Source organism: Ovis canadensis, chromosome 1, assembly GCF_042477335.2.
Source record: "Ovis canadensis isolate MfBH-ARS-UI-01 breed Bighorn chromosome 1, ARS-UI_OviCan_v2, whole genome shotgun sequence".
NCBI classification, from domain to species: Eukaryota; Metazoa; Chordata; class Mammalia; order Artiodactyla; family Bovidae; genus Ovis; species Ovis canadensis.
The window spans coordinates 261,926,604-261,949,267 of NC_091245.1; the positions used below are offsets into that span (position 1 = coordinate 261,926,604).

The window sequence follows — 22,664 nt, forward strand, 5'->3', positions numbered from 1 at the left end:
GCATTGTTTAATCTCACTGAGAAAATCAAAGTTTCAAAACCGATACAGGGAAACATGTAGCTGAAAGAGTGTGATGTACTTTCAACTATTTCAATAGGCCAGATTTTATCGTGCTTTTATACCCAGTTCACAGAGCAGTTATCATAAAGCTTTATAATCTATTATATACTATATACAATGTATTACATGGTATATATATCTTATATATTCAAAATATACTATATCTATTAAATATTATAATCCAATTGTTCACATTTTATATACCTGTGGGAAAAATGTTGATGATGGTATTTAATAATAGATAACATTTAAGTAAACAAGCAGTGTAAATTATGTCAGTGAAAATTTCATTTCTGAAATTATGATAGCATATTCAAAAGCAGAGACATTACTTTGCCAACTAAGGTCCATCTAGTCAAGGCTATGGTTTTTCCTGTGGTCATGTGTGGATGTGAGAGTTGGACTGTGAAGAAGCCTGAGCGTCGAAGAATTGATGCTTTTGAACTGTGGTGTTGGAGAAGACTCTTGAGAATCCCTTGGATTGCAAGGAGATCCAACCAGTACATCCTAAAGGAGATCAGTCCTGGGTTTTCATTGGAAGGACTGATGCTGAAGCTGAAACTCCAATACTTTGGTCACCTCATGCGAAGAGTTGACTCATTGGAAAAGACTCTGATGCTGGGAGGGATTGGGGGCAGGAGAAGGGGACGACAGAGGATGAGATGGCTGGATGGCATCACGGACTCGATGGATGTGAGTCTGAGTGAACTCCGGGAGATGGTGATGAACAGGGAGGCCTGGCGTGCTGCGATTCAAGGGGTCGCAAAGAGTTGGACACAACTGAGCGACTGAACTGAACTGAAACAACTAGAAAACCTTTGTCTAAAAAAACACTTAAAAATGCTGAATAAAGTATATGAGTGTCTTCATATATAAACAGCTGAGTCCACAAGAAAATGAGGCAAATCCTTGGGGATTAGGCACAAAGAAAACTGAAAATCAGAGCGAGCAATAGGTGCTGATTTCTCAGCAGCCCAAGGAACTCAGAACCCACAGAGCCAAGACCTTGAGCCCATGTAATGTGGAGAGTAGGAACTAACAGAAATGTATAAAGTCAGAATCCCATATATGGTCCGTATCTTAAGAGAAAATATAATCCAAGAAACATTCATTCACAAGTAAACAAAATCATAAGCTTATCTGTACAGATCCGAACTTTGAGTGGAGGAAAAAAATATTTCCCTTCATATTTTTTAACCATGTGTCTGCTCACTTACATTTGGAATTCAAATATGCTCTATGGCTCTATGGCTTTAAGACATCTCAACCCAAGAAATTAACATAAAAGTTGGTTCTCAGAAGCAAATGCAAACTGAGTCAGCAGATAATATATAATAAAATTAAATCCCTGAGAATTTCAGATAACTTAATAGGATACAAACTATAAAATGAATGTATTTCAAGTGATTAAAACAATAAAGAATAGAAAACATGAAACAGAAACAGAATACTATCAAAAAAAAAAAAAAAAGAGATGATGCTGATTTGAAAAACAACCAAATAGAATATCTAGGGGGAAAATGTGATCATGACAAAAACTCAAGACTGAGACCTCAGCTTTCAACTGTGATGGGATTCCCTGGGGGCTCAGACAGTAAAGTGTCTGCTTCAGTGTGGGAGACTGGGGGTCAGGAAGGTCCCCTGGAGAAGGAAATGGCAACCCACTCCAGTATTCTTGCCTGGAAAATCCCATGGATGGAGGAGCCTGGCGGGCTACAGTTCATGAAGTCGCAAAGAGTCGGACACGACTGAGCAACTAACACACACTTTCAACTCTGATGAAGTAAATTTATACCACACTAAATCACCCACCTTCAACAGCTGTACAGAGAACACTGCAAAATTTAAACAATGTAAAGTGTGAATAAGTTTTTTAAAACAACTCTCTGAAGATACCAGAGATCAGTCAAGGTGAACCAAAGTAGGCAGCACTTGAGGGGCCAGAACCTAAAAGAAGGGAAATACATGGAGGTGAGCACGTCCCACTGCATTTTCCTCTGGGGCACCGGCAGAAGCAGACTGTTGTGGCCAGAGCTTGCAACAGTTTCACTGGGTTTGGAAAGCAAAAACCTAGAGCTACAAAGGCAGCCAGGACTTGAGGGGCAAATTCTCCAGTGAAAAGGGAACAAAAGAAAAGTAAGTCTCACATTCTGAATGGGTTTTAACCTACAGCACTTGCTGAATCCTAAGAAGCTCAGGGGCAAGACATTCAGGAGAAAGTAGCTGCTAAGAGGCAGGGCTTTCAGCAGATTCACAAAGCTGAGGAGGGGTCTAGGTAAATAATTAAAGTCTTCAGCTGAATACCCTGAACACTGGAAATAAAAGCAAATGAAACAGGCCAGTCCTCAGAAACCTAGCCTTAGCTATATCAGTCCTAACTGTATTAAGGGGATCTGCAACTACTACCAGCCACACAAAAAAATCATATCCTCTCGAGAGGAACATAATATCATCCAACATGTCTGCACTATTTTACATATATTGATTCTCCAGTATTCCTTCAAAAATGACCAGGTATGCCAAGAGACAAGACAAAATGACCAAAAACAAACAACAACAACAAGAAACAAATCCGTATGTGATCCACCTATTGGAATTGTTGGACATGGATTTTTAAGTAACTATGATATGTTCAAGTAAATAAATGACACAATGAGAGAACTAGATTCTATAAAGAGTTGAATGTCAATTTTAAAATTGAAACAAATATAATTACCAAAATTAAGAATTCAGTACATAAGTTTGAAAACAGATAAGAAATAGCAAAAAAGAAAATTTAGAAACTGGAATAATGGTTAGCGAAAAATGCAGTTCAAGTATTGAAAAGGCGACCACACAACCACCTCCAAAAGGACTTATGCCAGCATGCCACTGTTGACCCATGCCTCTGCCAGAGACTCCAAGAACACTCATAGGAGAGGATGAGGGCACATCCTTCTACTACACCATCTTTGGAAAGGTGGAGATTTCTGACAAAATGTGGTCCACTTGAGAAGGAGATGGCAAACCTTTTCAGCCCCCTTTCCTTGAGAACCCTATGAACAGTATGAAAAGGCAAAAAGATACGAGACTGAAATATGAACTTCCTAGGTCAGTAGATGTCCAATATGCTACTGGGGAAGAGCAAAGACATAGCTACAGAAGGAATGAAGAGGCTGAAGCAAAGAGGAAATGACACCCAGTTGCGGATGTATCTGGTGGTGAATGTAAAATCCAGTGCTGTAAAGAACAATATTGCACAGGACTGGAATGTTAGGTCCATGAATCAATGTAAATTGGAAGTGGTCAACCAGGCCCACTGTCAACCACCCAAGAGTGAACGTGAGATATTAGGAATCAATGAACTAAAAGGGATGGAAATATGCAAATTTAATTCACATGACCATTGTATCTATTACTAAGATATAAGTAATAAGATCTATTACTAAGATATGTCTAAGGCAAGAATCCCTTAGACAAAATGGAGTAGCCCTCTTGTCAACAAAAAGAGTCCAAAATGTAGTACTTGGGTGCATTCTCAAAAACAACAGAATGATCTTGGTTCATTGCCAAGGCAAACCATTCAGTGTCACAGTAATCCAAGATATGGGCCAACCACTAATGTTGAGAAGATGAAGTTGAACGGTTCTATGAAAACCTACAAGACCTTCTAGAACTAACACCAAAAAAAGAAGCCCTTTTCATCATAGGGGACTGGAATGCAACAGTAGGAAGTCAAGAGATACCTGGAGTAACAGGTTTGACCTTGGAATAAAAACAAAGCAGGGCAAAGGCTAACAGAGTTTTGCCAAGAGAAGGCACTGGTCATAGCAAACACCCTCTTCCAACAAAACAAGAGAAGACTCTACACATGGACATCACCAGATAATCAGTACTGAAATCAGATTGATCATATTCTTTGCAGCCAAAGATGGAGAAGCTCTATACAGTCAGCAGAAACAAGACCAGGAGCTGACTGTGGCTCAGATCATGAACTCTTTATTGCCAAATTCAGACTTAAACTGAAGAAAGTAGGTAAAACCACTAGGTCATTCAGTATGACCTACAACAAATCCCTTATGATTATATAGTGGAAGTGAGAAATGGATTCAAGGGATTAGATCTATAGACGGAGTGCCTGAAGAACTATGGGTGGAGGTTCATAACAGGAGACAGGAATCAAGACCATCCCCAAGAAAAAGAACTGCAAAAAGGCAAAATGGTTGTCTGAGGAAGCCTTACAAATAGCTGAGGAAAAGAAGAGAAGTGAAAAGCAAAGGAGAAAAGGAAAGATATACCCAACTGAATGCAGAGTTCCAAAGAACAGCAAGAAGAGATAAGAAAGCCTTCTGAAATGAAAAAATGTAAAGAAAAAGAGAAAAAAACAGAATGGGAAAGACTAGAGATCTCTTCAAAAAATTAGGGACACCAAGGAAACATTTCATTAGAAGATGGGCACAATACAGGACAGAAACAGCAAGGACCTAACAGAAGCAGAAGATACTAAGAAGAGGTGGCAAGAATACACAGAACTATACAACAAAAAAGGTCTTAATGACCCAGATGACCATGATGGTGTGATCACTTACCTAGCATCAGACATCCTGGAGTACAAAGTCAAGTGGGCCCTAGGAAGCATCTCTATAAACAAAGCTAGTGGAGGTGATAGAATTCCAGTTGAGTTCTTTCAAATCCTAAAAGATAACACTGTTTAAGTGCTGCACTCAATATGCTAGCATTTTTGGAAATCTCAGCAGTAGTCACAGAACTGGAAAAGGCCAGTTTTCCTTTTAATCTTAAAGAAAGGTAATGCCAAAAAATGTTCAAACCATGTACAATTGCACTCATTTCACATGTTAGCAAGGTAAGGCTCAAAATCCTACAAGTTAGGCTTCAGCAGTACTTGAACAAAGAACTTCCAGATGTACAAGCTGCATTTAGAAAAGGCAGAGGAACCAGAGACCAAATTGCCAACATCTAGTGGATCATAGAAAAAGTAAGGGAATTCCAGAAAAACATCTACTGCTGCTGAATTGATTATGCTAAAGCCTTTGACATGTGGCTCACAACAAACTGTGGAAAATTCTTCAAGAGATGGGAATACCAGACTACCTTACCTGCCTCCTGAGAAATCTGTATGCACCTGAAGAAGCAATAGTTAGAATCCAACATGGAACAATGGACTGGATCCAAATTGGGAAAGGAGTACGTCAAGGCTGTATATTGTCACTCTGCCTATATAATTTCTATGCAGAGTTCATTGTGTGAAATGCTGGGCTGGAGGAAGCACAAGCTGGAATCAAGACTGTCAAGAGAAATATCAATGACCTCAGATACACAGATTACACCACCCTTATGGCAGACAGCGAAGAGGAACTAAAGAGCCTCTTGATGAAAGTGAAAAATGAGAGTGAAAAAGTTGGGTTAAAACTCAACATTCAAAAAACTAACATCATGGCATCCAGTTTCATCACTTCACAGCAAATAGATGGGGAAACAGTGGCAACAGTGACAGACTTTATTTTCTTGGGCTCCAAAATCACTGCAGATGGTGATTGCAGCCATGAAATTAAAAGATGCTTGTTCCTTGGAAGAAAAGCTATGACCAACCTAGACAACATATTAAAAAGTAGAGATATTACTTTGCCAACAAAGGTCCATATTGTCAACCTAGGGTTTTTCCAGTAGTCATGTACGGATGTGAGAGTTGGACCATAAAAACCGAGGGTCAAAGAACTGATGTTTTCGAACTACAATGCTGGAGAAGACTCTTGAGAGTCCCTAGGACTGCAAGGCAATCTAACCAATCAATAATAAAAGAAATCAATCCTCAATATTCATTGGAAGGACTGATGCTGAGGCTGAAGCTCCAATACTTTGGCCACCTGATATTCAGAGCCAACTCATTGCAAAAGACCTTGATGCTGGGAAAGATTGAAGGGAGGAGAAGGGAATGACAGAGAATGAGACGGTTGCATGGCATCACTCTGAGCAAACTCCAGGAGATAGTGAAGGACAGGAAGCCTGGAATGCTGCAGTCCTTGGGGTTGCAGAGAGTCGGACATGAGTTTGCAACTGAAGAACAACAAAATTGAAAAATAATATTGATACTTAGACTAGGCAAGTAGGTGATGAGTTTTAGATATAACACATTAACAGCTACCACATATATAAAAATGCAAATAAGAAAATCACCACTAGGTATTTTATGAACAAGACAAACATTATGTTCAGTTCAGTTCAGTTCAGTTCAGTCGCTCAGTCATGTCCAACTCTTTGCGACCCCATGAATTGCAGCATGCCAGGCCTCCCTGTCCATCACCATCTCCCGGAGTTCACTCAGACTCACGTCCATCGAGTCAGTGATGCCATCCAGCCATCTCATCCTCAGTCGTCCCCTTCTCCTCCTGCCCCCAATGCCTCCCAGCATCAGAGTCTTTTCCAATGAGCCAACTCTTCGCATGAGGTGGCCAAAGTCTTTTCCAATGAGTCAACTCTTCACATGAGGTGGCCAAAGGACTGGAGCTTCAGCTTTAGCATCATTCCTTCCAAAGAAATCCCAGGGTTGATCTCCTTCACAATGGACTGGTTGGATCTCCTTGCAGTCCAAGGGACCCTCAAGAGTCTTCTCCAACACCACAGTTCAAAAGCATCAATTCTCCTGTGCTCAGCCTTCTTCACAGTCCAACTCTCACATCCATACATGACCACAGGAAAAACCATAGCCTTGACTAGACCGTAGCAGTTATGGGAAGTAACTGGCTGGAGCTGTTGTAACAGAACAATTATTTCTGTGCAAGCAACCAGATATCAAGCTACTTGATTAAGGTTTTTTTAAGTATAATTTATTGACTTTGTGGTTACAGTAAGCAAAAATGGGCCCAGAAAAAAAGTCCTGTCATGTACTTCATTAGTATCCTTTCCTTTGAAGTATATAGAAATCAAATCCAAGAAATGACAAGGTGACTAGCAATTTAAGCAGTTGATATAAAATCTCTCTTCTAAAGATAGCTTTCAAATAGCTCTCCACATGTCCCTGTCATTCCTATGTTTCATGATTCCCAAGAGATTTAAGTGCCCTGATTAAGACTGGATGACGGTGGTGATCAAATCCATGGTTGAGCTTTTGCCTCCATCAGGCTATTCTCCATACACTCAGCCTCCAGGACCACAGCAGAGTGAGGTCTGTGGAGGCAGCTACAGCAGGGTTTTCTCAGGCCCTGAGCCAGAGTAGGACTGTGGAGATGGTATGGACAGTTCAGTCTTCATTTCCCTTTAAGTTCTTATCTGAGTAGTTTCTGAAAATTTAGCTCCACCCTACAGACCTGTGTTTATCTGACAGGGTCTCAGGGTGGCCTGCAGATTCTTCTTGCCAAAGGTGCTGGCACAAGCAATGGCTCTGTGGTGATGCATGGACCAGGCAACCCGTGTTGCTGGTCTCTGCCACATGGCCACTGTCCTAGCTACTGAGGCTCATGCCTGGCTTCCTCATCAGTGTCCTGGGTGCCCAGGACCATGATGAGCCTCTATGCTGTAAGCCAGGGGTGATGTCAGGTCCTTCTCGAATGCAGCTACAAAGTAGGAGTTGCTGACACCTGGCAATGGAGTGGGGTCTCCTTGGAAAAAGTGACCTAAGGACATCCTCAAGAAGTGGGGAGCCAAAAGAAAGCAGGAATCCTCCACAACACCACACACACAACTTCTCTCTACTTCCCCATCTCTAGATCTGGGGAAGTATGCCTCCATCCCCGTCACACTTACTGACCTGGATTCCCAAGTAGGTCCTTTCCCTAGGAGCCTCACTATGTTAAAAATTAATCCCTCACACAATCTTTTAGGAAACAGCCATTAGGGCTTCCCAGGTGGTGCTAGTGGTAGAGAATCTACCTGCTAATACAGGAGACATAGGAGACACAGGTTCGAACCCTGGGTCAGGAGATCCCTGGAGAAGGTTATGGTAACCCACTCCAGTATTCTTGCCTGGAGAACCCCATGGACAGAGGAGCCTGGCAGGCTACAGGCTGTAGGGTCACAAAGAGTTGGACACGACTGAAGCAACTTGGCATGCACCAAGCTCGCTGGGGAAAGGTGTGGGCTGCTAGGTGAGGAGGCATTCCTCTTAGGGAAAGTGCCCCAGGCTTGTTCTCTCCTCCACTGTGAAAGCATAAATGATGTCACCAAATGAGCTCTCTTCAGAGAGGCTGCTCCGTACTTCATCCTAGAAAATCTAGGCTAATTGAACAGAATCGCTTCGATAGGAATAAGTTGGGGCGGGGGGAGTTTGTTTTGTTTTGTGGTTTCTGTGTTATCTCTGGGGGCAAAAAAGGAGAAGCAAGACACTGTCTCTGTCCCCCAAGGAATTCCTTCATGCCCAGTTCTGCTGTGGCGTCCAGAGATGATGGTATTTCAAAGACCGGCCATTTAATTGAACCAAAGAGAAAAAAGGCTTTGAGTCCCTCATATACTGGTCCAGCTTATGGAGCATTGCGGGAGTTGGTGACAAACCTCACAGGATACAAACACCTTTCACAAACTTAGCTCTGTCTATGTGACAGAGGTTCAGGTCCAGGGGGAGGAAGGAGTTTTAGTGCTACATTCTCAAGATAGCTTTCAGCGAACTGTGAATATTTTCAGCTTTTAATATCATTATTTATAAGTGTGTATGCCATATGCCATAGATTTAGAATATTACAAACGTATAAATAAACTGAATTAAATTAAGCACAGGAAAGCTCCAAAGGAGTAAACAAAACCTTCATTTCTTCTGTAACCTCATTCTTCCTAGTTTCTCCAGGGTCTTCTTTATATCTTCTGCCCCTGCACTCTATTAGTCAGAGTTCTCTGAGAAACAGAACCAACAGAAGATATCAGTTCAGTCCAGTCGCTCAGTCGTGTCTGATTCTTTGTGACCCCATGAATCGCAGCACACCAGGCCTCCCTGTCCATCACCAACTCCCGGAGTTCACTCAGACTCACAGCCATCGAGTCCGTGATGCCATCCAGCCATCTCATCCTCTGTCGTCCCCTTCTCCTCCTGCCCCCAATCCCTCCCAGCATCAGAGTTTCTTCCAATGAGTCAACTCTTTGTACTGGAGTTTCAGCTTCAGCATCATTCCTCCCAAAGAAATCCCAGGGCTGATCTCCTTCAGAATGGACTGGTTAGATCTCCTTGCAGTCCAAGGGACTCTCAAGAGTCTTCTCCAACACCACAGTTCAAAAGCATCAATTCTTCAGCGCTCAGCCTTCTTCACAGTCCAACTCTCACATTCATACATAACCACAGGAAAAACCATAGCCTTGACTAGATGGACCTTAGTGGGCAAAGTAATGTCTCTGCTTTTCAATATGCTATCTAGGTTGGTCATAACTCTTCTTCCAAGGAGTAAGTATCTTTTAATTTCATGTCTGCAGTCACCAAGTGTAGACAATGGGACAGGAAGACTCAAAGTGGATCTGCAGCTGCTAATAGGCAACAAAAGCAAGAACTGACTGTCCTAAGTCACTGACGTTGGGGTTTTGTGTTAACACAGCATAAGGAAGGAGTTTCAGGGCTATACCTTCAAGGTAGCTTTGAATGAACTGTGAATACTCTTAGCTTCACATGTCATTATTCATAAGTGTCCATGCCATGTGCTAAAAGAATCATTCTTTTGGGTTTAAATTGTTTTTAATATTTTATTTTTGTCTTTAATTTTTGTCAGTTTGACTACTGTGTGTCTTATGTGTTGCTCCTTGGGTTTACCCTACCTGGGAATCTCTGTGCTTTCTGGACTTGATTGACTATTTTCTTTCCCATGTTTGGGACATTTTCACCTATTATCTCTTCAAATATTTTTCAGGTCCATTCTCTCTTTCTTCTCCTTCTGGGACCCCTATAATACAAATGTTGGCAGATTTAATGTCCCAGAGGTCTCTTAGGCTGTCTTCTTCTTCTTCTTTTTTTTCATTCTTTTTCTATATTCTGTTCTGTGGCAATGATTTCCACCATTCAGTCCTCCAGGTCGTTTGTCTGTTCTTCTGCCTCAGTTATCCTGCTATTGATTCCTTCTAGCATATTAGTCATCTCTGTTTGCTCTTTAGTTCTTCTAGGTCTTTGGCAAACATTTCTTGCATTTTCTCTGTTGTTTCCTGAGATCCTAGGGATCATCTACACTATCATTATTCTAAATTCTTTAGTTGTTTTTCTGGGGTTTTATGTTATGCCTTCATCTGGGACATAACTTTCTGCTTTTTCATCCTTATTAACTTTCTGTAATGTGGTATTTTTTCTAGCTGCTGTGGGATTATGGTTCTTGCTGCTTCTGTCTGCCCTCTGATTTGTTGTTGTTCAGTCACTCAGTTGTGTCTGACTCTTTGTAGCCCAACAGACCTCAGCACACCAGCCTTCTCTGTCCTTCACCATCTCCCAAAGCTTGCTCAAACTCATGTCCATCGAGTCGGTGATGCTGTCCAACCATCTTATCCTCTGTTGCCCCCTCCTCCTCCTGCTTTCCATCTTTTCCAGCATCAGTGTCTTTTCCAATGAGTCAGGTCTTTTCCATTGAGTTGGCTCTTTGCATCAGGTGGCCAAAGTATTGCAGCTTCAGCTTCAGCATCAGTCCTTTCAATGAATATTTAGCGTTGATTTCCTTTACAATTGACTGGTTTGATCTTGCTGTCCAAAGGACTCTCAAGAGTCTTCTCCAGCACCACAGTTTGAAGGCATCAATTCTTTGGCATTCAGCCTTTTTTATTGTCCAGCTCTCACATCCATACATGACTACTGGAAAAACCATAGCTTTGACTATATGGACCTTTGTAGGCAAAGTAATGTCTCTGCCCACTGATGGAGGAGGCTAAGAGGCTTGTGTAAGGAGGGACTGGTGGTGGGAAAAAGATCTTGCTTTGGTGGGCAAGGTCTTGTTTAGTAAAGCTTTAATCCAATTATCTGCTGGTGGGTGGGGTTACAACTCCCTCCCTGGTAGTTGTTTGGCCTGAGGCAACCTAGCCCTGGGGTCTGCAGGCTCTTTGGTAAGGCTAATGGCTACCTTCTCGAGGGCTTACACCAAAGGGGACCTTCAAGGACTGCTGTGGCCAGTGCCCCATCCCTAGGTATGCCCTTGCCGAGCCACACCTCCACAGGAGACCCTCCAACACTAGTAGATGGCTTTGGTTCAGTCTCCTATGGGGTCACTGCTCCTTTCCTCTGGGTCTTGGTGCATGCAAGATTTTTTTGTGCCCTCCAAGGCTGGAGTCTCTGTCTCCCCCAGTCCTGTGGAAGTCCTGTAATCAAATTGCACTGGCTTTCAAGGTCAGTCCCTTTGTTAGATCCCCAGGCTGTGAAGCCTGACATGGGATTCAGAGCCTTCACAACAGTGGGAGAAGTTCTTTGGCATTATTATTCTCCAGTTTGTGGGTCATCCACCCAGCGGGTATAGGATTTGATTTTATCATGATTGCAGTCATCTGGCTGTGGCTTCCTGTTTGTCTTTGGATGTGGGATATCTTTTTTTGCTGGGTTCCAGCATTCTCCTGTAGATGGTTGTTCAAGAGCTAGTTGTGATTTTTGTGCTCTTGCAGGAGGAGATGAGTGCATATCCTTCTACTCTGCCATCTTGAACCAGAAGAAGCTAGGCTTTATTTTTTGTTTTATTACTTTGTTGTTTAGTCACTAAGTCATGTCCAACTCTTTTGCAATCCCATGGACTGTAGCCCACCAGGCTCCTCTGTCCATGCGATTTCCCAGGCAAGAATGCGTTGTCATTTCCTTCTCCAGGTGATCTTCCTGACTTTTAACATCATTTAATAAGCGAACAAGTAAATTTAAGTATAAAATTGAAATTTATCAATCTGTAGAGAAAAACTTTGCAATAACTGGTACAAAAAATAATGAACGATGCATCATTTATTATCTGAATCACAAATTATGGTATTTCAGATCTATATATCCACAAATACCCAAATATTTAGCCCTATTTAATGACTTTCTTAGAATGCTGAAGGATTCAAAGCAAATTTAAATCCTCTCTTTAAAGGATTATTTTTAACTCATTTATTTTAACTATTATTTAGCCAATCAAAAATAAATAAAAAATGTTTGGGTTCCTAAATCAACCAGATTTCACTTTTGTATTCTGTACACTGAACGTCAAAGTTGGCATCTTTCTAGGTGTTGTTTTCCCTATGTCTAAGTTAACAAATATGCCAAGGAATAGTAGAGAAAATAAAAGGAATACAAATATAACTGTATGTACACAGAAGTCTTATATTAATCAGTTTTGGTAGTTTATTAAAAGATTGTTTCATATTTTATCATTGTCTCAGGATAGTTTGATACCATTCAAAAGATTGTTGTGAATTGTCAATAAGTCAGTGGCTGTCTCATCAAGCATGTGTTTCAGAAGATATACAGAATCAGCAGAAGAAGAAGCACCAAATAATTAGATTACTTTTTATGCTATCAGAAAGCACAGATGACACATTTAAACTATTTGACATTCATGGATTGTCAGGCCTTGGTGTACCCTACAAATTTCCACTTCTGTTCAAGAAGACTGTTACCACTCCTAAGTTGAAAGCTAACATGGATCCCTCAAAGCATTTACTTCTATTTGTCTATGTATGTTCATCTTTCCAAATGCATTCTTATCATATTATGGGTTTATAAAACATTTAACATCTAAAACATCTTGCTTTTGACCTGTAGGAAAAATAGTATAACATTGAAAAAAAATTGAGGCCAATATTACAAAGGCAAATTATAAATAGTTGAACCCATATAGCATACTTTGACCTTCTTTATCAGATACTTAATGTCAAAACTGACTTTTGGTCCAAACACTTATATCGTCTGCCTTAATTCTTTAGCTCATCTTGGGATGTGAGCACATCTAGATGTGTACTGACATACTCCAAAGTAACCCCACAATCTATCTGAAGTATGCTAGGGTATTCACAGCTCAAGCCTGCTGGAAGATGTAATAAATTCATAGTATGCTAAGGTACCAGAAAAATGCTTATGGCTCACAGGATAGGATCAGATATAGAGAAATATGTTTAATACAAGTTTCTGTTTTGTATTTAAAGTCAGTGTAATTTTTAGAACAACAAAAAAGGTAATCAAGTAAATCCTCTAGGTATAATTATTCGACAGTTTCTTCATAAAAAAGCATATCATAGATGTCTAAGTATAGTCATTTACCTTTGGACTTGCTTCCTTTTCACAGAAGCAAGTTACATGAAACTTGCTTCCAAAATTTCCCAACTACCTCCCAAATTTCATTTTTCATGTTCAGACATGACTGTGAAAAAAACCCTGTGCCTCAGTAACAAATGAACATACCTTTCATGCATGTAGTCAACTCCCAGCAACAGCTGGATAAACCATTCTATTATCTGACTCTCTGGAAAGGTTTTTCCAACTTCTTTATATTCTTGAATTTTACAGTCCAGGTCTCGACCCTGAAACAAAACAGTGCATGTGTGTGTGTGTGTGTGTATGTATATATATATATATATATATATATATATATATTTATGTTTCCTTCAGTTATTAATACTATCACTGCAAGACCTCTCAACTTGGCCAAAAGCTGCCAGCCTCTGGAGCCCTCTTCTCAACTAGGCATCTCCTTTGGTCAAAAAAGACTTGAACAAATGCTAACATATTTCTAACAGCTCAAAGTCACATTCCTAGGATGACCATAGTCCCCCTTAATGTGCCTGTTTGAGAAAACCCAAGGCTGCCAAAAAAACCTGTTCCAGCCACACCTCAAGATGGAGCCCCTGTTCCCTACTCACTGGGGAGGGCAGGAGCCCAACTTCAATAAGTGCCAGCTAGCAAAATCAGATGGTTCAGAGGAACCAACTGCCTTCCCACTTTGTCATAGTTCAGCTCCCTGACAGCTCAGGCCCCTGCCTTCATTGCCTCCTCTGCCTCCACTCCATTGTTGTTCAGCCGCTACGGCATGTCCAGATCTTTGTGACACTATGGACTGCAGCACAACAGACTTCCCTGTCCTTCACTATCTCCCAGACTTTGCTCAAACTCATGCCCATTGAGTAGATGATACCATCCAACCATCTCATCCTTTGCTGCCCCCTTCTCCCACCCTCAATCTTAGGGTCAACATTAGGGTCTTTTCCAGTGAGTCAGCTCTTTACCTCAGGTTGCCAAAGTACTGGAGTTTCAGTTTCAACATCAGTCCTTCCGATGAATACTTAGGGTTGACTGGTTTGATCTCCTTGCAGTCCAAGGGACTCTCAAGAGTCTCCTGTAGCACCACAGTTGAAAAGCATCAGTTCTTCGGCGCTCAGCCTTCTTTATGGTCCAACTTTCAAATTCATACATGACTACTGGAAAACCACAGCTTTGACTATAGGGACCTTTGTCAGCACTGTGTCCACTTTATGTGGACTCTATCCATTCCATTACTCTCCCTTTAAATTGCCCAGTCACTTCGTGCACAGCACAGTAGAGCTCAATTCTTTCTACTCCCATCAGTGTTTACTGAAGAAACTCTGTCTTTAGCACTTTATCTCACACCAGAACAAAATTCTTCTAAAGGGTATTAGCTTTTAATATATTACCTAAATATTACCTAAAATTGTTATTATATTACATTACATATTAATATGTAACCACATAAAACTAGGATAATTCTCCTTATGCTTAGAATTTTACATAACTATAAAACCCCCAGAAAACATCTATTTCTGTTTTATTGACTATGCCAAAGTCTTTGACTGTGTGGATCACAATAAACTGTGGAAAATTCTTAAAGAGATGGAAATACCAGATGAGCTGACCTGTCTCTTGAGAAACCTGTCTGCAGGTCAGGAAGCAACAGTTAGAACTAGACATGTGTAGGGAACAAGGTATAAAGAAGGTTGAGATGTGCTTGCAAACGAGACTCTCAACCAGGGCTGAACATTCTTGCAAACAAGACGTTCTGCCCAGTGTAAGGAACTAGGTATAAAGAAGGTTGAGAAGTGCTTGCAAACGAGACTCTCAACCAGGGCTGAACACTCTTGCAAACGAGATGTTCTGCCCAATGTAGGGAACTAGGTATAAGGAAGGTTGAGAAGTGCTTGCAAACAAGACTCTCAACCAGGGCTGAACATTCTTGCAAACGAGATGTTCAGCTAAGAATCCTGTTTGTTCCCGTGGGAAAAGAACATTTCTTGCACACAACGATGTTTCTCTGATTCCTCAAAAGGAGCAGACCCTGGGACAAAACGGATTCTAAGTTGATAAGGAAGTTCCCCAAAACAAATTCTTAGCTGCAGTAAATAAGTCAAGGTAAAGGTTATCTCGCCCTGCGCCTGCGCACTGTATAGTCTCTGAATCATAGTGCTTGGCAGCTTGCCCTGTAGGTTGTTGTGCAAGGGATATAAAATAAAGCAGCTGTAAGAAGCCTGTGTTAAAAATATAAAGATTCAAACCACTCTGCAGTGTTGGTGTTTCATTCCATCGCCAGCAGACATGGAATAACAGACTGGTTCCAAATAGGAAAAGGAGTACGTCAAGGCTGTACATTGTCATCCTGCTTATTGAAAGTATATGCAGAGTACATCATGAGAAATGCTGGGCTGGAAGAAGCACAAGCTGGAATCAAGATTGCTGGGAGAAATATCAATAACCTCAGATATGCAGACAACACCACTCTTATGGCAGAAAGTGAAGAGGAACTAAAAAGCCTCTTGATAAAAGTGAAAGAGGAGAGTGAAAAAGTTGTCTTAAAGCTCAACATTCAGAAAACGAAGATCATGGCATCTGGTCCCATCACTTCATGGCATATAGATGGGGAAACAGTGTCAGACTTTATTTTTGGGGGCTCCAAAATCACTGCAGATGGTGATTGCAGCCAAGAAATTAAGACGCTTACTCCTTGGAAGGAAAGTTGTGACCAACCTAGACAGCATATTAACAAGCAGAGACATTACTTTGCCAACAAAGGTCCATCTAGTCAAAGCTATAATAATAATATAATTGACACTTCAAAGTGAAATGTCAAAAGAAGGGTGTACACAAACACTCTTCTCAGGTAGACACATAAGAATAACAAATGTACTAGTTTTTAGCATTAAGCAAAGGACATATTCTACTGACAAGAGGACAGAATGCCAAAAAATTAAATTAATTGGAGAGCTGGGTCTTATCCTCCTTAAGTTATTCCCCACCCTGAAGTTTTCATTCTGCATGTTTATCTGTAAGAAAAGCTATTTGTCTTGTATTTACTTTGTTCTTTAATAAACACTCTGTAGATTTTCTTAGGATTTAATTAAGGTGGTCAAATCACTCACAAATTAAGACACAAGGAATTTCATACAAAAAGAAAGAAACAATTTTTTGTGAAGTAGTCTGATTTTAATTGAGCAATATGAAAAGCATTTATTTCTTTTGTTAAGCCATCATCGAAATAAAAATCAAATGTTTTGGATGAAATGTCACAGTTTGGTTTCACAAGTTCTTATTACAGTATCTGTAGGCCCGTTCTGTTTCCTTGACTTTGTATTTGAGAAATATTTAACAATAACTTTCATTGCTAAAGCAACTCTAATGAGAAGGTTCAAGAAGACTTTAACTTGAGCCAATATTAATGTTGTTCTAAGTCTATGCTGCTGACAGAAAATGTTTTCCTTCACTAATGTCATCCCCTTGAAAGTTGCAATAAAAGCCCTGATGTTAAATTCTAAGGTTTCAAAAATCTGTAACCCAAAATGTGCCATTTGATGGATTAATGGTCTTGCCTTCTTCCACCATCCAAGTTAACCAACATGAGATTGAAATGCCAAAACCTTGAAGAAATGAAGAGCAACTCAGATACAATGTCTGAAGTCCATCTTTGATTGCCATTAAAAAGTTTTAAATCTTAAAAGAACTTCATTTTAAAAGTTAATCTGTTTTTTTAAGTCATCAATAGAAGCACTTATATCCGGTTTAAAGGAGGGAGGGGAGCCTTCTCAGAGCCTGAGTACAATGCAACTGCAATGTTCAGAGCATACACAAAGGGCAAAATAATCTCAGAATTTCAGGGCTAGAAGCAGTTTGAAAAATTGTTCTGCCCTACTTCTTCATTTTAAAATGAAAGAGCTGCCCCTGATTAATTTTCTGGGCTGACATCTTAAGATTCAGCTCCCTCACACTCTACATCACTCCCTCACACTCTACATCTCCTTTAAATAATGTTCTGACACATCCTTCCAGTAGACCTCAAAATTTTGCATGTGTCAGACACATCCAAGCAGAATGTTTAAAATGTATATTCCTGCGCTGTATCAACAGAGGCTCTGATTTGGTAAATTAGGAGAGGACCAAAGAATTCTGTATTTTTAACAAGCATCCTAAGTGACTTTGGGACAGGTTATAGACCACACTTTAAGAAAATGCTGTTAGACAGTAACACAGATGGGCCAAATATCTCACCTACTAATGGGAACATTTTGTCCAATAGTTTGAAAATTTTCAAAGGCAAAAGATGTATTTGAGAAAGTCAATGTTGAATAAGACTTTATAATGATATGCTTTTAAATTTGTAAGTGGAGTTCATAAAAAGTGGGGAAAATGTCAAATCATGTTATGTTCTCAAAATAAGGAGACCCAGTTTCTAAATAGTTACTAAAGAATACCATGTAGTATCATGCTGTTTATGTCTGATAATATAACTGAGCACTCTTGGGTTTAGTTGCCAATTTTCTTCCAAATCCTTTTAGTGTACGTTTCTTCCTGCTGAGGTAAATGTACATGAATTAGAATAAAATGGTACAACTTACTTTTTCTTAAGAAGTGACATGAAATAATGCTCTCATCTATAAATGTGATGCCAAAGTCCACATACTTTCTACTTTCAAACCCTATCTAGTCTCCTATTGATAGAAAATACAATAATTAAATCATCATTACATTAAGACATATTTGTGTATTCAAATTGATACACATGTATTTCTGTATCTATGCCTATGCATGAATTATATTAAAAAAGGTAGATAAAGACACAAAACATAAGTGAAAATAAGCCAAGGGAAGGAGCAGCTTTCATGTGCAACATGATCTGGTGAGCACGTGCACTGTGAGATGACAGCCACAGTTAAGTTGATTGACACATCCAATATCTCAGATGGTTCGTGTGTGCATGCATCTGTGTATGTGTGTGGGTATGCACATACATGTGTGTTGAGAGCACTTAAGATCTAATCTCTTGACAAATTTCAGGTGTACACAGCAGTATTGCTAACCATGGTCATGCTGTACATCAGATTCCCCAGAACTTGTTCATCTTGTAAGTTAAAGTGTTATTTTCATATTTTGCACCAATTCACAAAGACAGGCTTGATTAGTGTGGCTGTGTTAAAATCTATCTTTAGTTTAGAGCCACCATCTGAAACATGTTTGGTTAGCACTGCTGATATGAACAATAAAACAATCCAACTATATTAATTCATGTCCAGGTAGAAAGAGATAATTTCATGTTTGGGAAGATAGGAACCATGAACTATTTGGTTGACCCCATTAAATATTAAGGGAGGAACAGGAGTAAGCCAAGCTAAAAAAAAAAGAAAAAGAGCAGCTTTCCCTGTTCCCCTGTGACCCTGGTCCTGCTCTGGATAAAATCCAACATTCCAGACATGAGATTGCCAGAAAATCACTCCACCTCTCCAGAGTCCCATTTTCTCATATTTTCTCATCTACAAAATATAACTAAGAAATAAGAACAACATTCTAGCAATCAGAATTCAACAACACATTAAAAAGATCGTACACCATGATCAAGTGGGCTTTATCCCAGGGATGCAAGGATTCTTCAATAACCACAAATCAGTCAATGTAATACACCACATTAACAAATTGAAAAATAAAAGCCATATGATTATTTCAATAGCTGCAGAGAAAGCCTTTGGCAAAATTCAACATCCATTTATGATAAAAACTCTCCAGAAAGCAGGAATAGAAGGAACATACCTCAACATAATAAAAGCTATATATGACAAACCCACAGCAAACACTACCCTCAATGGTGAAAAATTGAAAGCATTTCCCCTAAATTCAGGAACAAGACAAGGGTACCCACTTTCACCACTACTATTCAACATAATTTTGGAAGTTTGGGCCACAGCAATCAGAGCAGAAAAAGAAATAAAAGGAATCCAGATTGGAAAAAAGAAGTAAAACTCTCACTGTTTGCAGAACACATGATCCTCTACATAGAAAACCCTATAGACTCCGCCAGAAAATTACTAGAGCTAATCAATGAATATAGTAAAATTGCAGGATATAAAATCAACACACAGAAATCCCTTGCATTCCTATACACTAATAATGAGAAAATAGAAAAAGAAATGAAGGAAACAATTCCATTCACCATTGCAACGAAGAGAATAAAATACTTAGGAATATATCTACCTAAAGAAACTAAAGACCTATATATAGAAAACTATAAAACACTGGTGAAAGAAATCAAAGAGGAGAGTAATAGATGGAGAAATATACCATGTTCATGGATCAGAAGAATCAATATAGTGAAAATGAGTATACTACCCAAAGCAATCTATAGATTCAATGCAATACCTATCAAGCTACCAACGGTATTTTTCACAGAGCTAGAACAAATAATTTCACAATTCGTATGGAAATACGAAATACCTAGAATAGCCAAAGCAATCTTGAGAAAGAAGAATGGAACTGGAGGAATCAACCTGCCTGACTTCAGGCCCTACTACAAAGCCACAGTCATCAAGACAGTATGGTACTGGCACAAAGACAGAAATATAGATCAATGGAACAAAATAGAAAGCCCAGAGATAAATCCACGCACCTATGGACACCTTACCTTCGACAAAGGAGGCAAGAATATGCAATGGAGAAAAGACAATCTCTTTAACAAGTGGTGCTGGGAAAACTGGTCAACCACTTGTAAAAGAATGAAACTAGAACACTTTCTAACACCATACACAAAAATAAACTAAAAATAGATTAAAGATCTAAACATAAGACCAGAAACTATAAAACTCCTAGAGGAGAACATAGGCAAAACACACTCCAACATAAATCACAGCAGGCTCCTCTATGACCCACCTCCCAGAATATTAGAAATAAAAGCAAAAATAAACAAATGGGATCTAATTAAAATTAAAAGCTTCTGCACAATAAAAGGAACTATAAGCAAGGTGAATAGACAGCCTTCTGAATGGGAGAAAATAATAGCAAAGGAAGCAATTGACAAACAACTAACCTCAAAAATATACAAGCAACTCCTGCAGCTCAATTCCAGAAAAATAAATGACCCAATCAAAAAATGGGCCAAAGAACTAAACAGACATTTCTCCAAAGAAGACATACAGATGGCTAACAAACACATGAAAAGATGCTCAACATCACTCATTATCAGAGAAATGCAAATCAAAACCACAATGAGGTACCATTTCATGCCAGTCAGAATGGGCTGCAATCCAAAAGTCTACAAGCAATAAATGCTGGAGAGGGTGTGGAGAAAAGGGAACCCTCTTACACTGTTGATGGGAATGCAAACTAGTATAGCCACTATGGAGAACAGTGTGGAGATTCCAAGCGTCTGCCTGCAATGCGGGAGACTCGAGTTCAATTCCTGGGTGGGGAAGGTCCCCTGGAGAAGGAAATGGCAATCCACTCCAGCACTCTTGCCTGGAAAATCCCATGGACAGAGGAGCCTGCAGGCTACAGTCTGTGGGGTCACAAAGAGTCGGACACGACTGAGCGACTTCACTTTCACTTTCACTATGACCCAGTAATCCCACTGCTGGGCATACACACCGACCAAGGAAACCAGAATTGAAAGAGACACATGTACCCCAATGTTCATCGCAGCACTGTTTATAATAGCCAGGACATGGAAGCAACTTAGATGTCCATCAGCAGATGAATGGATAAGAAAGCTGTAGTATATATACACAATGGAGTATTACTCAGCCATTAAAAAGAATACATTTGAATCAGTTCTAATGAGGTGGATGAAACTGGAGCCGATTATACAGGGTGAAGTAAGCCAGAAAGAAAAACACCAATACAGTATACTAATGCATATATATGGAATTTAGAAAGATGGCAATGATAACCCTGTATGCAAGACAGCAAAAGAGACACAGATGTATAGAACAGTCTTTTGGACTCTGTGGGAGAGCGAGAGGGTGGGATGATTTGAGAGACTGGCATTCAAACATGTATAATATCATATAAGAAACAAATCACCAGTCTAGGTTCGATGCATGATACAGGATGCTTGGGGCTGGTGCACTGGGATGACCCAGATGGATGGGATGGGGAGGGAGGTGGGAGTGGGGTTCAGGGTGGGGAACACATGTACACCTGTGGTGGATTCATGTTGATGTATGGCAAAACCAATACAATACTATAAAGTAATTAGCCTCCAATTAAAATAAATAAATTTAAATTTAAAAAAATCTACTTCCCTTTGAAAAAGAATGGGGGCATGGTTAGAGGACACAGGAGCCAATTTGAAGAAGCCCCACCAGCCAAAGCTGTGCCAAGTTAAGAAACAAAATAATAATGATAGCATCGGGTAATAACCCATAGAATAAAATAAATATCCATGAGTCCATACTGATACAAATAATTGAATAAAGACATCAACGGAAGGTAAGGAACAATGGGATAGCTCTTTCTAACAGAAGAACCCTAATTAGTAAACGTAGAAAGAATGAGGAAAATCCATAATCAAAATTAGGCAAACATAACAGTAAAGCTGCTGCTGCTAAGTCACTTCAGTCGTGTCTTACTCTGTGCGACCCCAGAGACGGCAGCCCACCAGGCTCCCCCATCCCTGGGATTCTCCAAGCAATTAACACTGGAGTGGGTTGCCGTTTCCTTCTCCAATGTATGAAAGTGAAAAGTAAAAGTGAAGTTGCTCAGTCGTTTCCGACCCTCAGCGACCCCATGGACTGCAGCCTTCCAGGCTCCTCCATCCATAGGATTTTCCAGGCAAGAGTACTGGAGCGGGGTGCCATTGCCTTCTCCGAACAGTAAAGCAGCTCCAGGCAACTACCACTAAAAAAAATGCAAATATCAGGGCATGAAAGTTTGAAAAGAAATAGGATAGAAAGTTGCTCAGAGAACCAGGAGAACAAGACGGGGTAATTTTCATGAATAAGAGCACCCAGCTAATGGCCTGAGAGGAAAATCACACCAACCAGCAGGGCCCACCAGATTCCCCCCTCACCAGCTCCCCGCTCCCCCACCCCACCCTGTTCACAGCTGAGCTTCATCTTTGCTCCGTGACCCATAAATGCTGACCCAGTTTTCATTTATGACTCTGCCTTTCTGTTTCTACACTGGCCATCCTCCCTCTTTTGCAGTTCTTCGCCCTGGTAGCCCATTAGACCACCTGGAGAGCTTTCAAAAGTCCTTCTGGGTCATACCCCAGACCAATTAAATCAGACTTTCAGGAGGAGGGCCTCAGCCCTCAGGAGTTTTGAAAGCTTTCCAGATGATTCCAGAGTGCAGCCAAGGTTGAGCACTACCACTATATTGATATAATTTTTATTTAGCCATGTTAATATCACAGTGCAGGAAAAAGACGTCTAACCTTCTCTGCTTTCTGGCAAAGTGATTTCAACATATATGACAGATAGAAGGACGCAATATTTAATCTTTT

General features: G+C 40.2%; 1 protein-coding gene across 22 annotated transcripts in view; it reads right to left on the reverse strand.

Annotated features, from left to right (window-relative positions):
• Nucleotides 1–22,664, reverse strand: part of NEK11 (NIMA related kinase 11) — a 274,263-nt gene that overhangs the window by 188,187 nt on the left and 63,412 nt on the right. For 14 of the 22 annotated variants that reach the window (XR_011251824.1, XM_069565902.1, XM_069565825.1 and 11 more), the window contains one exon: nucleotides 13,361–13,479. The exons of the other annotated variants lie outside the window; for them this stretch is intronic. Coding sequence is in view for 13 of the 14 variants with exons in the window: in XM_069565902.1 (XP_069422003.1) it covers nucleotides 13,361–13,479 (119 nt within the window). In the remaining variant the exon portion in view is untranslated. The remainder of the gene's footprint in view (nucleotides 1–13,360; nucleotides 13,480–22,664) is intronic. 22 annotated transcript variants of the gene reach the window in all.